Genomic DNA, 17594 nt, shown 5'->3' on the forward strand with positions numbered 1-17594 from the left:
TATACTTCACAATGAAATGTCATTGTAAATATCAGGTCAAAGCTTCCTGATAATAGTACTAATTTTGTGTAAGTCAATTTTTATTGGAAGCCAACCAATCATTAAAAAAGAAAAAAAAAATTAAAACATTTAGAAAAATTTAAAAGAGAAACTTGGTTAGATGGTTGAAATCAAGTAACTTTGGCAATTTTGCAAATTTTTAGTACTCAATTCTCTTTAACACAATAATCCAAATATATATTCTAAAGGTATTCTAAAATAACAAAATTATCCCAAATAATAATACCACCATAAGTTCAGGATATCGGGTTCTTTGAACATCACAAAGGCCCAGTTTCATTTAACCATGCGGTTAGAACAACAAATTACAAGGTGGCAAGTTTATGGTAGTGAAAAAATACAACTTCATCCTGTTTGAAGTGGAGTTCCCTTAGCTATCCATGCATGGAAAATTTTTCTCTTCGTTTTGATCTCTTTGAGATACCTTAGATGGCTGATATCAATGAGATCGACAACAAGGGAGCCTATTAAAAAAAAATCCCTCGCGCAAAGACGTGCATTCCTAGGCTTTCTTCATGTTTGCACAAAGCAAGTACTGAAAATGATCAGCCAGCACAGACCAGAAAAAAGGAGTAGAGTTAATCGGTCATGAAATCCAAAGACCATCGCAATGGTAAACGAAAAGATGAGATGAAGAAAAAGGAGACGCCGAATTGTTGTTTACCTCGTACACTTAGGAGACTACAGAGTGCGTTGATCCGTTGGAGGTCGGCCATAGAGAGCGATCTCTTCGGCCTTCTTATCTGCCTTTCTTATCGCCTTCTTCCGTGCATCCCTTGCAGCAACATCAGCACGGACTTTGTCCATAACTTCGCTAAAACCAGGGATTGTCCTCTCCAACTTGTCGTAAACCCGTTGGCTCAGGTTGTGGAAAATCTGAAACACTCTCTGCACAAAAACAAAGATAAAGAACATCACATAGCTTCAAAGTAAAATAAGCTTGCTAAGCCAGGATATTAATAGGGTTTAAGACATAAATAAATGGAGTTCAGTATATTATACAGATCGCATATGAACAGTTTTCTAGGGAGGGAGGGAGAGAGGGGGGAGTTCAACTGCTTAACTCGAAATATGTCCTGTTTTACTGTCATTGTCGAGAAAAGAAAGAATTTATTCTAACTACACTCAGTGATGATAACATCACCAGAAACTTTGAAGCATTTGTAATTAATTCAGACTAAATAGTCAAGTGTAAAACAAGCAGAAAATCCATAAACCAAAGCTAACGAGAGATGGAAGCATAAAATTACCAAGACATCATTATTCCAATGCCTGATATATGGAGGACCGGTTGTGTATGTACCGAATGGTTCACGATACCACTCTCCACTATATGTAATTTTATCCATTGCTTGTTCAATGCTTAGAACCTCCCATGGCCTTAAACCTGGGATAGCTTTAGCCAGTTGGATCCTGCCACATGTAAGCCATCAAAACAACTTTCTTAAGTAGTCAAATAATACTGAGGTTGGATGTGCTACCATCATTCTAAACAGATATTGAGCAATAATTTAAAGTCATGAAACATGAGAAAGCTATGACTAACAAGCAAAATCTTATAGATGAAATGGCAATATTGTTTTTCATCAAGGACGGTCATTAACCTCAACAAGTTACAAACACAAAAAGGCAATACATGCTCCTGAGAAGAATAATATCATTCGGGTTCACTCAAAAATATTAATTTCACCTCGCAAATTAATCTAGAAACTTCATTCATCATTGTATGCCCCATTCAAACCATTTTTGGGTAGGCAACATGAATCCTATTTTTCAATAAAGGACGAGGAAGAAGAAATACAATGACGTTGGAAGGGTTGTCTTGGAAAGAGGGGTAGACGAGGAAATGCAATAAAGGTGGAAGGATTTTCTTGGAAAGGAAGAGATGTGGAAAGACAATAAAATTAAAAGTTGTTCTCAAGATTCATAGAGAGATTAAATCTCAATAACACTTCATGTGGGGGATAAAGGGAGTGGGGTCCATATACATTGAAGTATACATTTTTTTTTTTTTTTGATAAATATAAATTTTAATATTGAAGAAAAGGAGAAGAGGAGGCTGAGATTGCCCCCAAACAACATAACAAGAAAAACCAACAAGAAAAAAAAAGAAGAAAAAAAAAAAAAATACACGCCTAGCAGGGGGTTACAACGAGTCACAAAAGGTTTTCCAATTAAAAACAGAATCTTGGAAGCACACTCCCGCAAAGTCTTTACTCATCTTTGACCAAAAGAAAAGAAATCCTAAAATCTCTAAAATCACCGTGTGAGACAAGCTCTTCTTGCTATGGAACACCCTGTTGCTGCACTCTCTCTAGAGACCCTAAGTAATGGCGAAAGGAAGGATAACCCAAAAATACCCCTTTCTAGAAGAGAAAATATTGAAATTCCAGTCCTTTAAAAGTGCAAAGAAAGATAAAGAAATAACCCAATTCACCTGGAAACGAGACAAGAAGAACATCCAAAATAACATGGGAGAAAGAACAATGAATAAGAATGTGGTTGACGGACTCCCCATCCCTCAAACAAAGATGACAAAATTTTGGGGTAATCCACTCCCGACAAATCAAATTATTCAAGGTGAGGATTCTACCCAAAAAGACAAGCCATAAAAAGAAAGATACCTTAGAAGGAACAAGAACGGACCAAATGATAGATGGAGAGAAAGATACCTCACACGACGGAAGCAAGCAATAATAGAAATACTTGACAGAAAACTTCTTATTCGTAGCCTTAAACCATACCCTTCTATCCTGCTCGTTTTCTCTTAATTGGATCGAATTAAGGAGATCAAGAAGATATGTAACCTCCGTCAATTCCCAATCATTAAAATTCCTCTTGAATCTCAGATCCCAAGAATCCGTGTTGCCTTCTCGAATTAGACACTGTCTTACTAAGTTTTTTTTTTTCAAAGAACAAGCGTATAAAGATGGAAATTGAATAAACAGAGATGAAGTTCCGCACAAAAAATCCTCCCAAAATCTAACATTGTCCCCCAACCCAACTTTGAATCTAATCTCTCTATCAAAATTATCAACACCCTTTAGTATACCTCTTCACACAATACACCCATAAGTTCCTTTAACCTCATCACTATACCAACCAAACCTTTTCTCTCCACATTTAGCCTGAAACACCCTCCTCCACAAGTTGTCTCTTTCTCCCTCGAATCTCCAAAGCCACTTGCCTAGGATAGCTTTGTTTGTTAATCTTAACCCTCTAATCCCAAGCCTCTATTCTTTTTTTAAGTGCAAACCATCTTCCAATTCACCAAATGATATGTTCTACCACTATTATTATCATTCCACAGAAAATTCTTCATGAGTCTTTCAATCTTAACTTCCACCGATTTAGGCAATGAGAACAGAGATAGGAAGTAAATCGGAACACTCGTTAAAGTACTTTTAATCAACGTAACCTTACCCCCTTTGGAGATATATTTTGCCTTCCAAATACTCAATTTCTTTTCCCATCTTCTCGATAATTCCCTCTTAGATGTTTTTACTACAATACAGAGCCCCTAAAGGTAAACCTAAATAGGAAGAAGGGAGCGTATCACTATTGCACCCCCAAGTATTTGCTAAGACTGAAAGGTTCGACACTTCACCAACACCAAACAACTTGTTTTTCTGCAGATTGACATGCAAACTTGAAATTGCTTCAAAGCAACATAATAAAACCCAAAGAGCTTTCACTTGTTCTCTAGAACGATTTAAAAACACTAAGGTGTCATCTGCGAATTGCAGGTACGAAATCAAGGGGTCCTCAATGTTTACTCTAAAACCGGATAACCTCCCTATCTCAACTCCCCTCCTGAACAGTTTCCCCAAGGCCTCTATCACTATAAGAAATAAAAATGGGGATAACGGATCACCTTATCTCAATCCCCTGGAGCTCCTAAAATACCCTGTCGGACTACCATTGGCTAAGATAGAAAAAGAAACCGAAGCTACACACTTCATAATCCACCCAATCCACTTAGAACCAAATCCCATCCTACCCAACATATACTTCAAAAAATCCCAGCTCACATGATCATAGGCCTTTTGCATATCGATTTTTCCTATTAGCCCCACCTTCTTATCTTTAATCTTAAAATCTAGACATTCATTAGCCATTAAAATACCATTCAGAATTTGTCTTCCCCTAAGGAATGCACCTTGTTCAAAGCCAATTACTTTCTTCAAAACTTCTTTCAATCTATTTGTCAGCACCTTGGAGATCATCTTGTACACCGATTCCACTAAACTAATAGGCCTAAAATCATATCCTCATCATCAAAGTCCCATCCCAAATATAGGGTCGGCTGAACGAATCTTAATTTACCATTCAACTTGCAAATTCCCTCAAATTGGGGCAGTAATCAGCCTCCATTGCAAATGACCAAACCATCTCGTTCAACTTTCTCATAGTTTATCATCAATTGGAGCTACCCCTACATTTTTCCCGAATGGCTGCATTTCCTTGTCATTCCTAGTTTTCCACTCATCCACATCTCTGCTACACTCAGTCAATGCATCATGACAAATCACGTACCATTGCAAATTCAATAATTCATCATTGTCTTATTTCTTTCTATAGAACCTTGTCATGCATGAACCTGTCAACTCTAATTTTCTAGATGCCCATTTAAGCATCCTACACTACGATGATCCTTTACCCATCAAGAATTTCCTATAGCAATTAATATAATTTTTCTCAAAATTGTCTTTTGATGCACTCATCTACTCCCACTTCGGATGTGCAAGGCCTGATAAAGTTAACCCCATCCTCTCCTAAAGCTAGTGAGTAGGGAAAGGCCTAGTGGTTACTCTCCAAACATCACAACACTGTGAAATCTTTATCTAAAAGTATACCTGCCCCATGCAAGTATTTTTTTCCTCATTTTTTTTATAAGAGTTTGAGCTAAGATAATCAAAGTGAAGTACATGATGCATCTAAAATATGTTCTCACGAGAAAGTACGTAACATCCCTAAGAGGAAGAAAATAACGGCACTGTACATTGCACGGCAATTTTACAACTATTTGCCACTCCCAGATAAATGAAGTAGGACAGAGAAGTTAATGAAGTTTTCAAACTTAACATAGACCAAGCTATAGCAATAACTTAACAGTAGAAACAATAGTTAGTACAAACAAGGGCATAAATGGGTATGAGCCCAAAAAATCCCAACCAATGATATTTCAAATACTGGCCTGAACAAAATTTCTCTTGCACCAAACCATTTGCACCCCTAGCTTGGAAGTACATTATACAGGAGAAAACAAAAGAAGAAAGGATGAAGAACGAAGTTATACCTAATATCTTTGGGGATGTATTTGTTAGGCATATGGTCAGCTTCCAACATCGTGGTCAGTTCAGAACCACTTGCCCATAGAAACAAAGCATGACTAGGAGTTTTTACTCCAGGCCAAATGCCACCATTTGCTTCTAGTACAGCTAAATCACGTTTCTTGCTCTCAATGGCTTCTTCTTGGAGCTGCTTGTAGGTCTTCTTCTCATGCCCCTTGACAGGAACCCAGGGAGGTATACCTCTCTTTAGTTTATGAATGAAAGCTGTTGCAGCAGCGCCTAGTCTAACTGAGATAACCAAAAATACTAGATCAAGACTTTTGCATATTATATGCTAATGAACAATTTTTCTTAGACACAATCACACTTTTCGGTTCAAAGCATGCTTATCAGATAATAATAGAGGTTTTCCTAAGTAATTCGAGTTACTTTGCAAACCTTCCCAAGTACATCTACATATAACACCATTGCTAGTAATAAATATGCAAATGGAACACTTTACAAACCTTCCCAAGTGGCAATTGCTTTTTCCAAGCCGTAAATCATGTGAATAGGTGCCCATTCATCCATGTCTTCACCCCAAATGAAGGTGTCCTTATCAATTATTCCAGCTCCCCAAGCAGTTTTAAGTGTTATCAACTCCAAAGGTCCCCTTGTACGACCCAATCGATCCTTATAGTACCAACCACCACTCCTCATGATAACTACAACAAAATAACAAGAACCAACATTCTACAAGTAAAACTCATAAACGACAACTAATACAATGTGTGTGGGGGGGGGGGGGGGGGGGGTGGGTGGGTTGGAGGGGCAGCTACATATTATATTTAAGGGATGACATAAGTTGCATCTGCACCATTCTTTTAAATGGTTCATCATCATCAAAGCCTTATCCCAAATATCGGGAGTTGGCGAAATGAATCATGTTCCACCACACCTATATTTCATTTACACTAAACCAATCCTTAAAATTCAATCTTCATATGTTACATTACAGACAATAAATCACACAAAATCAGAATCTTAGATTAAAATGAGAAATTCTAAAATTCTAATGCTCAAACTTACAATCGTAGTAACGCTTCTCGAGTCGCTTATACCCAATTGCCTGGGCAACATCAATTGGCCTTCCTGGAGGGTATGACCTCTGCTTGAAGCCCCATAACCCAAAAAAGAACTGCCTTGCAAAATCCCAAAACTTATCGTCCGACTCCTTACGCGTTTTAATAGATTTTCGAGGCATTGGCCGTCCGTCCAACCCAGGCACATGAGGTAAAGCCTTCCAAAGCTTTCGATCCTCTTTCATGTATGGAAATTCATTCTCTTTGAGCTCCATCTCATTAATTTTATCCGCAATTTGCTCCGCTCGCCTCAAGAACTTAATGACGGGGCTCTTTCTAAACTCCTCCCACCATTGAGCGTTCTCTTTAATCTCTTCCTCGCTTGGATTCTCCTTTTTCTCAAAAATTGGATCTTCGTTGAGAATTCTTTCGACTTCTGGGGTGTGTCGATGATCGGGGAGGGTTTCGCACTCCCAGAAGAACTGATCGACCATGCGTTTGTACTTTCCAGAGGATTCAGGCGGTTTTTCGGGTTTTTTTGGCTTTCCAAAGACATTGGAACCGCTGATGAAAGCGAAATTTGGATGGTTTGAGGATTTGGGGAGATGGATGTGGTTGAATGAGATGGGAGTGATGAGAGAGAGAGGGTTTGGGGGTTTCTGAAACCAGTTTTCACCAAACCAGCCGAAGTTCATTGTCGCCATTGATGACTTTTAGGGTTTTCAGAGACGAGCCTGAACCCTACAAAGTTTCCATTAGGAGAGTAGGGTTTTGAGTGGAAGCGAAACACAGAGAAATGGTCGAGTAGAGAGACTGAGCTTGGAGAAGAGGACAAGGATCCTTGGAAAAAAAAAAAAAAGACGAAACCCAGGGATAATGGGTGATTTACACATAACCCTCAACGTTTTGGTAAATCTTTTAGAGGCCCCACTATGTTTATAAATTGATGACATTCCTCTGACTAAGGTCTACACTGGAAAACTAATTCGTACATGACCTAAATGCAATTTTCTCCCAAAAAAAAATGCAATTTTCAAGCTCTTAAAACTCTAGGATAATTGTTTATAAAATATTCAATGTCAAATCCATGGATATTCAATTTCCATACAATCAAACAGACTCTTAAGGTATGTGTTGATTGCATGGAAAACGACTTTCCATGAAATTTGAAATCTATGAAAAAATTGTGATGGAAAATAAATAGGGTTGGAAAATCAAATTCTATTGTTTGATTTTACTTGGATAAAATCATGGGAAAATTAAATGAGGAAAAAGAAAAAAGAGAGGAGGAGAAAGAAGATGAAAGGAGGGGGAGAGGAAGAAGATGAGTGGTGGTGGCGGTGGTAGCGATAGCGGCAGTGGCGACGGTGGTGGTGACGGTGGCAATGGTCGTGATAGCGACGGTGGTGGTGGCGGTGGCGACAATAGCGACGGAGATAAGTGAGGAAGAAGATGAGGGGAGAACGTTGTCGTGGTGGTGGCGGAGGTGAGAGATGGAGAGAGAGAGAGAGGGGAAAGGTGGTCGGAGATGGTGATGACGGCAACAGCGACAATGAAGGTGACGACGACGAGGTTAGTGTAATGGTAGTGGTGGTGGTGAAGAAGAAGATATAAGTGTGAAAAAATTGAGAATGAAAAATATGGGTGGATTTCACTTTCTCACCCATATGGGTGGGAAAATGAAATCCATGTTTTAGTGGACTTTTTGATTGAAGTGAAAAATAAATTTCCATTTTCATGTGCAATCAAACACTTGAAAAATGTCATTTTTCATGGAAATTAATTTTCCACCCTATTTTCCATGTGCAATCAAAGGATTCAATACGAACTTCATTGAATATAAATCTATTTTTTGATATGAAATTTTATTTGAGGTTCATAAGAAGGTTGCAAAGGTAGAACAATAAATGTTGATTAGGACTGTCAATGGACGAGTTTGGACTAGACTTGATTGAGCCCTAATCAACCCCAAATGGGTGGGCTATATCTTAGCTAGTTATATACCCCTATCGAGATTAAGTAGTTCATGCCGTAAACTGAGTTGGCTTCCCTCTCCCTGTGTGATGGTTTACTCATAGTTGCCGTACTTGCACAGTAAATCAATTACATCGATCCTGACTACACCTCCTTTCTTCTCAATTACATCGACCCTTTGGATCCTCACTACCGGATGAGTGAACTCTACCCGCCTATGCTGGATGGGATGAGATTCAATCCACTTTACCGAGACGAGGTTCAGGAGCGAAATAAGTAGGCCCAGCAAGCTATGGATTTGAGTCCACCCCTGGCCCTCTTCCCCTCTCCACGGAACTAACCTCTTCTCCAAAGTCCCCGGCAAGATACTACTGCTTTTCAGCCGACGTCGATGGGCCTTCCAGGCACGCCTTCAACGAGAGTGTCAAATGAACAGCAGCATCCGGACCACCGAATGGCGCTTATGTCCAACCCTAGTGGAACCGAATCAGACCCACATCTACAATTTATATGAAAAATTAAATTCCTGGATTTTTTAATCATTTGAAATTGTTTCAAAATAAAGAGCTAGTATCTACCTAATTGATAAAATAGCGAGAAATGAAAGTAAACTTATTATTTATATTTGTTTCATCTATCTTTAAAATAGCATACAGTTGGGATTAATGGACTCATGAAAAATGACTTGTAGAAAAAACATATGATCCCAACTATGTAAACGTAAAGTCCAATTGTTGAGATTTATCCTCAAAATAAGTATCTAGAAGATTTGTGTTATTTGGATACATGTAAATTCCAATCATTGGATTTCATGTTTTCACGGTTGAGATTGTGTGTTTTCTCATGAGTCATTCTTCATGGGTCACTGGCGCCCAACCTATAACATTGTAGATCTATCTATGCTTAATATATGTATCTAAATTATACTAGCGGCTGAGTTGGCTTGTGTATTGTTAGGTCCTTACCCTTTTTTTATAAAAAAAATTTGGAGCGGGCCTTCTCCGTTAACGAGGCAACGGGCTCAATTGACACCCCTAATGTTGACACCATGTGGATATCTGTTTGGTAAAAACAATTGAGCCGTGATTTTCTGACTCAATTTTTTTTCACTTGATTTGTACTCGGCTGACGTAACAAGGGCATACAAAACCATAGATCATTTTCTTCGGGATACACAAGAAAAATACCAACTGTTCTGTCTTTGTCATGTCAGCCTATTAGAGTGAAAAAATTCGAGTAAGAAAATCATTAACCTAAATTTATATAATTTTTTTTTTCTAGAAAAGATGTATGATCTTCTTAAAACGAGGTTGGGCAATTGCACCATTAATTTCGGCAAAGTATATGATTATTTTTGTATTTTTCTCGAAAAGCAAAGCTAAAAAAAAAGAAAAGTGAAGAAGCGGGCTGCCCACTTCAAAATTTGGAAGGAACTGCTTTTTAATAGGTCCTATGTGTACTTCCTACTCACTGAGTTTGAACTCGTTGCCTTATCAGTTTTTAAATTTACAGATATATCCCTCCACGTTTTTTATCTTTTTTATTTTTTATTTTTTGTGAATATTTGAATTACAATCTGCTTTGTCAAACATGTTAGTCATCTCTAATCTCTAATATATAAATACAAATGACTTCAATACAAAATAAACCTCTTAGATAATAATTTTTTTACCTTACTCTTCAACTTATCTTCTTTGACCTTCAAAAAATATTTTAAGATCCTCTTCAACCTTGAATTATATCCCCTTCGACCTTCAAACTTAAAAGACTAATATTGAACTTTTAAAGTTAATCATAGGATGAAATTTAGAATAGTAAAATATGTTGAGTTTAGTCCTACATCAGACACTTATTGCCTTGTCTCTCTCCTCATAAGTTCTTGGGCCTCTCTACTTATTGTCAATTGATTTTGAACTGAACCCCCCAAATTTATCAAGATATATAATTTTTTACTTAGTAATTAAGGTGAGGTTGAAATTGTATAAAATCAAAAGGTTAAAATTAGAAGATGGATTTCAGTCAATTTACTTTATTATAACTATTTAATTTTTTTTTTCTCCATGATTTTTTACTGTATACATGTATTTAGAGAAACTAATAGAGCACTGAATGCTCTAGCTTCCTTCTTGGCGATCTATGAACCCTCCTCAGAGGACTTGGGTCATGAGCTTCACATGATCTTAGAGAATGATAAGTTTAGAAAATTGTTTCTTAGGTTGTAATTATAGTTGGGATCTTGTTGAAACCCAAATAACCTTTATTAATAATTAATAATTAAAAAAATAAAAATAAATAAAGATTGAAGAGCTTGAAGATGATTCTTTTTAGGAAAAATCTTGAGGGTTTCTTCATTAATGCTTGAAGATAAGCATATACAGATCATTTTTCATTTATATAATAAAACATGATAATGTCTTCCTGATGTTTATCCCTTATACAAATTAAAGATTTACTTATGCCACGAGATGAATCTCGTGGAAAATTCTCAACTTTATTTTATTTCATCTTTTACCTCTTCAACCTTATTATTTTTCCTATTTTTCCTATTTTTCAAGAATACCTTTATTATTTTTTTCTCTAATACCCCATTAACTCCAAAGAGGATGCCTGTGTATTGGCATGGGTAAACTCTAGTTAATTAATTAATTTATAAGAGAAGGTGTATATGTCATCATTTTTTAACAAAAAAAATAGGGGATATCTTAAAAATGAAAAATGCTAAACTAACTCAGAAAAGACACTCATTGACGTGGTAGTATGCACAGAACCATTGATTGTTTTCTTTATATCTCGAGAAAAAAAAAAATCTATGGTTCTCTGTCCATTACCAAGAAAAATTAATCAATGATTTTGTACGCACTACCACATCAATGAGTACTTTTTTTTGAGTAAATTTGAACGACTCATCTTAAATATTCACTGAAGCATGGTGGGGTGTCTCTAATTTAAATATGAGTCATTCTAGATTGACTCAAAAACACACTTAGCTGATGCGGCAATGTGTATAGAACCATACTTTTTTTAATCGTGTTGGAGTGATTGTGCAGGGCATCTCGTGAACCATACGTTTTCACTTGTATCTTGAGAAAAATCATTTATGATTTTGTGCATACCTCTACATCATCACAATGCCCTTGTGTAATCATTTCAACATTTTTCATTTTTTCCTCTAGATATAAGGAAAAAAGATCAATGGTTTAGTGCTTATTGACAAATGTCTTTTTAAGTGTTTTTGTATGTTCAATATTTTTCTTTGAATCGTTTTAAACTACCTTCGACACTTTGTTGCAATGAGAAGAGAATCACATATTTGTTTTCTCGAGATATAAGGAATTAATCTAGGAAATTGCTGAAGTGACCTAAAGATTAACTGTGTTTCACACAATGTTGACTTGGATGTGTGTAAGAAACCATAGATGCTTTTCATTGAGATACGAGTGAAAAGTATCTATGATTTTATACACACCTCTATGCCAATGCAGTATGAAATGCAATGAATTTCTAGGTCTCCAGCATGACTTATAAACCTATAGTTCTCTGCACACTGTCACGTCAGCGAAATGTAGGGCCTGTTTGGATACCAGGAGCAGAACTACTCTTCCAAAGAACAGGAGCTGAAGTACTCTATGGAGGAGCTGGAAAAGTAATTATGTGCAGAAATGGCGTTTGGCAATCAACTCTATGAAGTACTGGCAGAAGTACTTTTGTGCTGGAAGTTTGTTTGGGAACCATACTGACTTCTCATGACTTCTAGAAAAAAGACTAGAATACCCTTATATTATACCAGTTACTGTTTTTTATCTTTTAGTGTCATAATATGCCTTCAAACTATATTGTTTTTGACATTTTAACTATAAATATTAATATAATATAATATAATAAATATTAATATAATATAGTATAATATTTTAAATATTAAATATTAATATAATATGTTTAAATCTATTATATTTAAAATTTAAAAAAAAATTTGACTGACTATTTTTGACATAATATTAAAAAAAAAATTGACAGACTGTCTTTTAGTGTCATAAGATGCGCCTTCAAACTATACTGTTTTTTACATTTTAACTATAAGTATTAATATAATATAATATAATAAATATTAATATAATATAATATAATATTTTAAATATTAAATATTAATATAATGTGTTTAAATCCATTATACTCAAAATTTAAAAAAAAAATTGACAGACTGTCTTTTAGTGTCATAATATGCCTTCAAACTATATTGTTTTAACATTTTAACTATAAATATTAATATAATATAATATAATAAATATTAATATAATATAATATAATATTTTAAATATTAAATATTAATATAATGTGTTTAACTATAAATATTAATATAATATAATATAATAAATATTATATAATATAATATTTTAAATATTAAATATTAATATAATGTGTTTAAATCCATTATACTCAAAATTAAAAAAAAAAAAATTAATATTAATAAATGTTTCTTTTGTTTGATTTAAGGGCAAATGAATTAGAAATATTTTCATAGAAAATTAATAAAGTTAGGGGTATTTTGGTAAAACGAACCGTTAGATTTTGACTCCCCGCAAGAAGAGTTTTGAGAAATAGGTTTTCTTGACTTCTTCATAAAGAGTAATTTCTTACTCTTGCGCGGAGTAACTCTTCGAAAGAGTAGTTCATACAAATGCATCCAAACGACTTCTAACTCCCCGCAAGAGTCAGAAGTAGCCAAGGAGTCCTATCCAAACGCCTACGTAGTGTCGAACGAAGTCAGTTCAACATTTTCTTATTTCCTTGAAAATATATGGGCACGTGTCTCAAAATGGTGTGCTACACTAACTTCGTTGGACATTGCATTCAACTCTTCCCTGATTGACAATGCACAAATAACCATAGATTTCTTTTCTCGAGATACAAGTAAATTTTTTTCTATGATACTCTATACATTGCCACGTCAGCTCAATGCAGTATCGAGGTAAGTAGTTCAGCATTTTTCCTCAAAATATGGAGGGTATTTTCGTCACGTAATTAATTTCTAAAACGACCCGAGTGACTGATGAGTGAGTTAAATAGACGAGACAAGCTCACAGAGCCTCTCGTGTCCAAGTCGACGAGTTTCCTCCACGTCCTCTGCTTTGACTCCTAATTCCAGAAAGAAATGGCGAACCTAACTCCTCTGCTCTATACTCTGTAATCTCTCTCCAATGATCTCAGAAATCCTAATTTCCTAATTCACATTTCTCCCTCAATATCTTAATCTCTCTATCTCTCTCTAGAGCTTCTCGCGATGGCTTCTCGTGGTCTCCTCTCTCTCTTTCTTCTCTCTCATCTGTTCTTCGTCATCATCTCTCCATCAACTTCTGCAGATGTTAGGATTTCTGATTCAAATTCTCAGAAAGTCTCGCTTGCTCTGTACTACGAAACCCTGTGTCCATATTGCTCGAAATTCATCGTGAATCACTTGGTGAAGATTTTCGAGAATGGACTCATATCCATCATCGATCTCAACCTTGTTCCTTACGGAAACGCCAAAATCGGATCCAACAACACCATCACCTGCCAGGTTTCTCTCCTTTTCTTCTTTTCCTTTTTCTTTTTCTTTTTTATTTTCTTTTTTCAACTTTCAAGTATAATTACTAATTTGCCATTGCTAATTATTCAGATTTGTAATTTAGTATTGATCACAGAATTATTTTTGATAATTCAGACAAAATTCGTGCAATTTGTTAATTTTTTTTTTTAATCTAGAACTTTGTTTATAGTTAAATTTCGATCCAAAGTTTTCACCGAAGATTGGCTGTTTGTTTATCTTTTTTTTTTTTTTTTTTTTTAAATATAAAAAAATTAAAAAAATATATAGCTGTGTTTCTAGTTAATCGTGCAATTGCAATTTCTAATAACCGAAGCTTGGGCTGTTTGTAATACCAATTTTTCTTTTAATTCTTCTGATGGACTTGTTATTTTGTTCAATTTTTGCAGCATGGTTCATATGAGTGCTTGTTAAATACTGTGGAAGCATGTGCCATCCATGTCTGGCCTGATCTGGTAAACCCCCAATTTAATAAATTTTTTTTTTAGTTAAATAGCACATAAATTGTTTGGTACATTTGTGTATTTGCGATTCATTCGAATTGGCCCATGGGGGTGTTCCTATATTTATGTCCTATGTATGTGTATATCATACGATTCTTAATGAAGAACAAAGCAGTCTGGATATGTTTGTATTTTGAATGCCACAAACATGGGCACGTGGTTGCCAATTCAATCTTTTTGGATATTGGATTTAGGTGTGGCAATCTTAACTCAACCCGCGAACATGACACAAAATTAGTGGGTTTGGGTCATAATAGTGTCAACCCGTCTAATATGATTATTAAATGGGTCGGGTCCGGGTTACGGGCGTCAACCTGCTTAACTAGTTTTGACATGCTTAGTTATTCAGTCGTTAACATATAGTTTTAAATATATCAACAATTATTTAAAAAAATTTAAATTACCCATTTTTTGTGACAAACTTAGTTTATGCTTTATGATACTTAATTTGTATTGGTAGATTTTGGTTTATGATTGTGTGACTTTATTTTTAGTAATAGTATTTTGTTTTTGGTGGTGGAAATGGAACTTTATATTTTATCAATAAAGATTAGAATTTTATTAAACAGGTTATCTATGGGTTGGGTCAGGTATACCTATTTATAAATGGGTTGGGTTAGGGTTTAAGTTTTTGACACGATTATTTAATGGGTTGGGTTTGGTAAATTTTTTTTTTTTTGATAAGTAGGGTTTGGTAAATTTTCATAATAGCCTTACCTCAACATGACACGAACACGACATGACCTGACCCATCGCCACCCCTAATTGGATAGGTCATCCAGTGGATGCAGCCCAAATTCTCACAACTCAGAATATCTTGATCCTCTGATCAATGAACTTTTGTGCCTTCATTTTCCGATCAAACTAAATGTTCTAGACAAATGGTTATGATCATAGCAAAACAAGTTCTTTGGGTTCTTGTCCAATCCAATGAGGGTTCTAATTCTAACATTTGGATAGCGGATCAGCAATTTTTTAGGGCATGAATGGAATGAGGTTTGACCCAAAATCCGCCCGTTCCATACCTGATGTAGTGAGTTTGGATCTTTGAAATTACATTGTTTTAAATTCATCTATGGCACTAGTGAAGTCTTTCATCTCAAACACATGGCAAACATGATGATCTTAACTGGAGAGTTTGGATCAATATCTTCGATGCATAAGTTCTTGAAGACACGTCTCATGCTGAAATTTTTTTGTGAAGAACCTGATGTCCATGACAAGAAATCATCTGTATGCTACTTTACTGCTGTGATTGCACTTTTTATAATCATGTCAGAAGTGTTAAGTTAGTTGGATTTAGTTGGCTGGATCGATGCTTTTAGCAGAATCAATGGGAGAACCCCCCCCCCCCCCCCCCCCCCTTTTTTTCTAGATTATTTGGAGTTAACTTCAATGATACTGGCATCTAGTTGGGTTTCTCGACCTGTTTAATAACCTTTGTTAGAATAAATTGGTAAAATGTACCTATAAGAAAAAATTGTAAAACTTGGAAATTTCGTATAAAGATGATATCGTCATTTCTTTTCAAATCTTCTTCAACTCCTTTTAACTACTACATGAAACTTCGATGCAGAATACACATTTCCCTTTTATTTATTGTGTTGAGAGCCTAGTTGTGGAGAACAAGTACACTGATTGGGAATCCTGTTTCGAAAAATTGGGGTTGGACTCAAAACCCGTCGCAGATTGCTACAACAGAGGATATGGGCAACAGGTTTGTTTATTTATTTATTATTGCATAAACATTTCATTATTTATCATTTAAACCAGAAATGGGCTTGTGAAGGTTGGACCTTACCCCCTCTTCCAGTCAATATATGGATCATGAGTACTGGAAACACTTTGATATCATCCGACAGTCGATTAAACAATACTGATACAAAATTAAAGGATTTTCTTCTTTTTCTTCTAATGGTCTCATTTTAGTTATTTACAATTCATAATATTTTTTTGGTTTGACATTGGATTTTGTAATTTTTATGCAGCTTGAATTACAATATGCAGAAGAGACCAACGCCCTTCAGCCTCCTCACACATATGTACCTTGGGTGGTCGTGGATGGACAACCACTTTATGATGTTCGTTCATTAATCCCTGCCTTTCTGGTGACGAACTTGAAATATACGCTTACCATATTGAAATTGAATTTGATGTTACTTATTTTTATGGGCACACAGAGCCCTATGTTATTCGTTTAATCCATTAGAAAATTAGTATTGTTTTGAAGACAAATGAAGAGTGAAAGTGTGTCGAAGGAGATGTTCATCATGCAATGAGGGCCTCTTTGGAGTTGTGGTTGCAACCCTGAATCTCCCGCAACACAATTCCACTCCGCCATTAGGGTCACAAACTCCTGGGAGTTCCAACTCCCGAAATGTCTGCAACTCCCGCCAAAAGGACCCTCACATTTTTTTCCCTTGGTATAGGACTAGGGAGATGTATTTCTTGAACTGACATCTGTTCTTTTGTGTAGGACTATGAGTACTTCATAACCTTTGTCTGCAAGGCTTACAAGGGTACTCCTTTGCCTGAAGCTTGTAAAGAACCAACCCTCCAAATCATCCCCAAGGAGCAAGCAAACGATATCCATCATGTCTGCTTTGCAGAGAAGGCAACGTCTTCATCATCATCAACCACAGCAACAACAAAAATAAGGTCTTCATTGACTTCGTGGAGGCGACAAATGAAGATGGCTAGTTCAGTTTAGGATAGGAGGTTGAATGATTTCATCACCTTTAGCTTTATCTATCATGGCTAGTCCACAACTATTTATTTTATCATTGGAAGCTCTATTTATGTTGTGTAGGTGTGTTCAAGACTGTTGTGGGCAATGTAGCGTTGTTGATTTGGGTGTGTATGGAAACTAATTGTTTAGATATTTCGAATTGGCTTTGTAAATTTTCATTAGTGGTCGATTAATTTGTGTAAATTACCAGTTCAAATTAGGATCAATCACGACAGTATAAGAATCTTATTGAAATAGGATTTTTTAGACCCCATCCAAAGGATATCCGATTTAACATTATAAGCTACTCGACCAATAAATATATTTGACATGTTATGCAGAGAAAACAAAATATATAAATTATTATGTCAAAATAGCAGATATAATCGAAAT

At 35.7% G+C, this 17594-nt stretch overlaps 2 protein-coding genes across 3 annotated transcripts; one reads left to right on the plus strand and one right to left on the minus strand.

Annotated features, from left to right (window-relative positions):
- Positions 1–210: 210 nt before the first annotated feature.
- LOC147399453 (histone-lysine N-methyltransferase ATXR3-like protein) lies at positions 211–7272 on the minus strand. Its single transcript, XM_086444817.1, has 6 exons — positions 6423–7272; positions 5861–6058; positions 5360–5642; positions 1311–1473; positions 725–948; positions 211–595 (listed from the first exon to the last, which is right to left on the minus strand). The coding sequence occupies exons 1-5, from the start codon at positions 7117–7119 to the stop codon at positions 742–744; spliced, it is 1548 nt and encodes a 515-aa protein (XP_086300943.1). The 5' UTR covers positions 7120–7272; the 3' UTR covers positions 211–595; positions 725–741.
- Positions 7273–13472: 6200 nt separating this feature from the next.
- Positions 13473–17405, plus strand: LOC147399454 (gamma-interferon-responsive lysosomal thiol protein-like). Of its 2 annotated transcripts, none has more exons than XM_086444820.1 (5): positions 13473–13943; positions 14360–14425; positions 16050–16190; positions 16462–16581; positions 16950–17405. In XM_086444820.1, exons 1-5 carry the CDS (start codon positions 13668–13670, stop codon positions 17181–17183), a joined length of 837 nt encoding a protein of 278 aa, XP_086300946.1. In that variant the 5' UTR covers positions 13473–13667; the 3' UTR covers positions 17184–17405. The 2 variants fall into 2 exon arrangements, with proteins under 2 accessions (XP_086300946.1, XP_086300947.1); XM_086444821.1 differs by having other exon boundaries at positions 13475–13943; positions 16462–16554.
- The last annotated feature ends 189 nt before the right edge of the window (positions 17406–17594 follow it).

Source organism: Akebia trifoliata, chromosome 6 (genome assembly GCF_017979445.1).
Source record: "Akebia trifoliata isolate Shusen 1 chromosome 6, ASM1797944v1, whole genome shotgun sequence".
Classification (NCBI taxonomy): Eukaryota; Viridiplantae; Streptophyta; class Magnoliopsida; order Ranunculales; family Lardizabalaceae; genus Akebia; species Akebia trifoliata.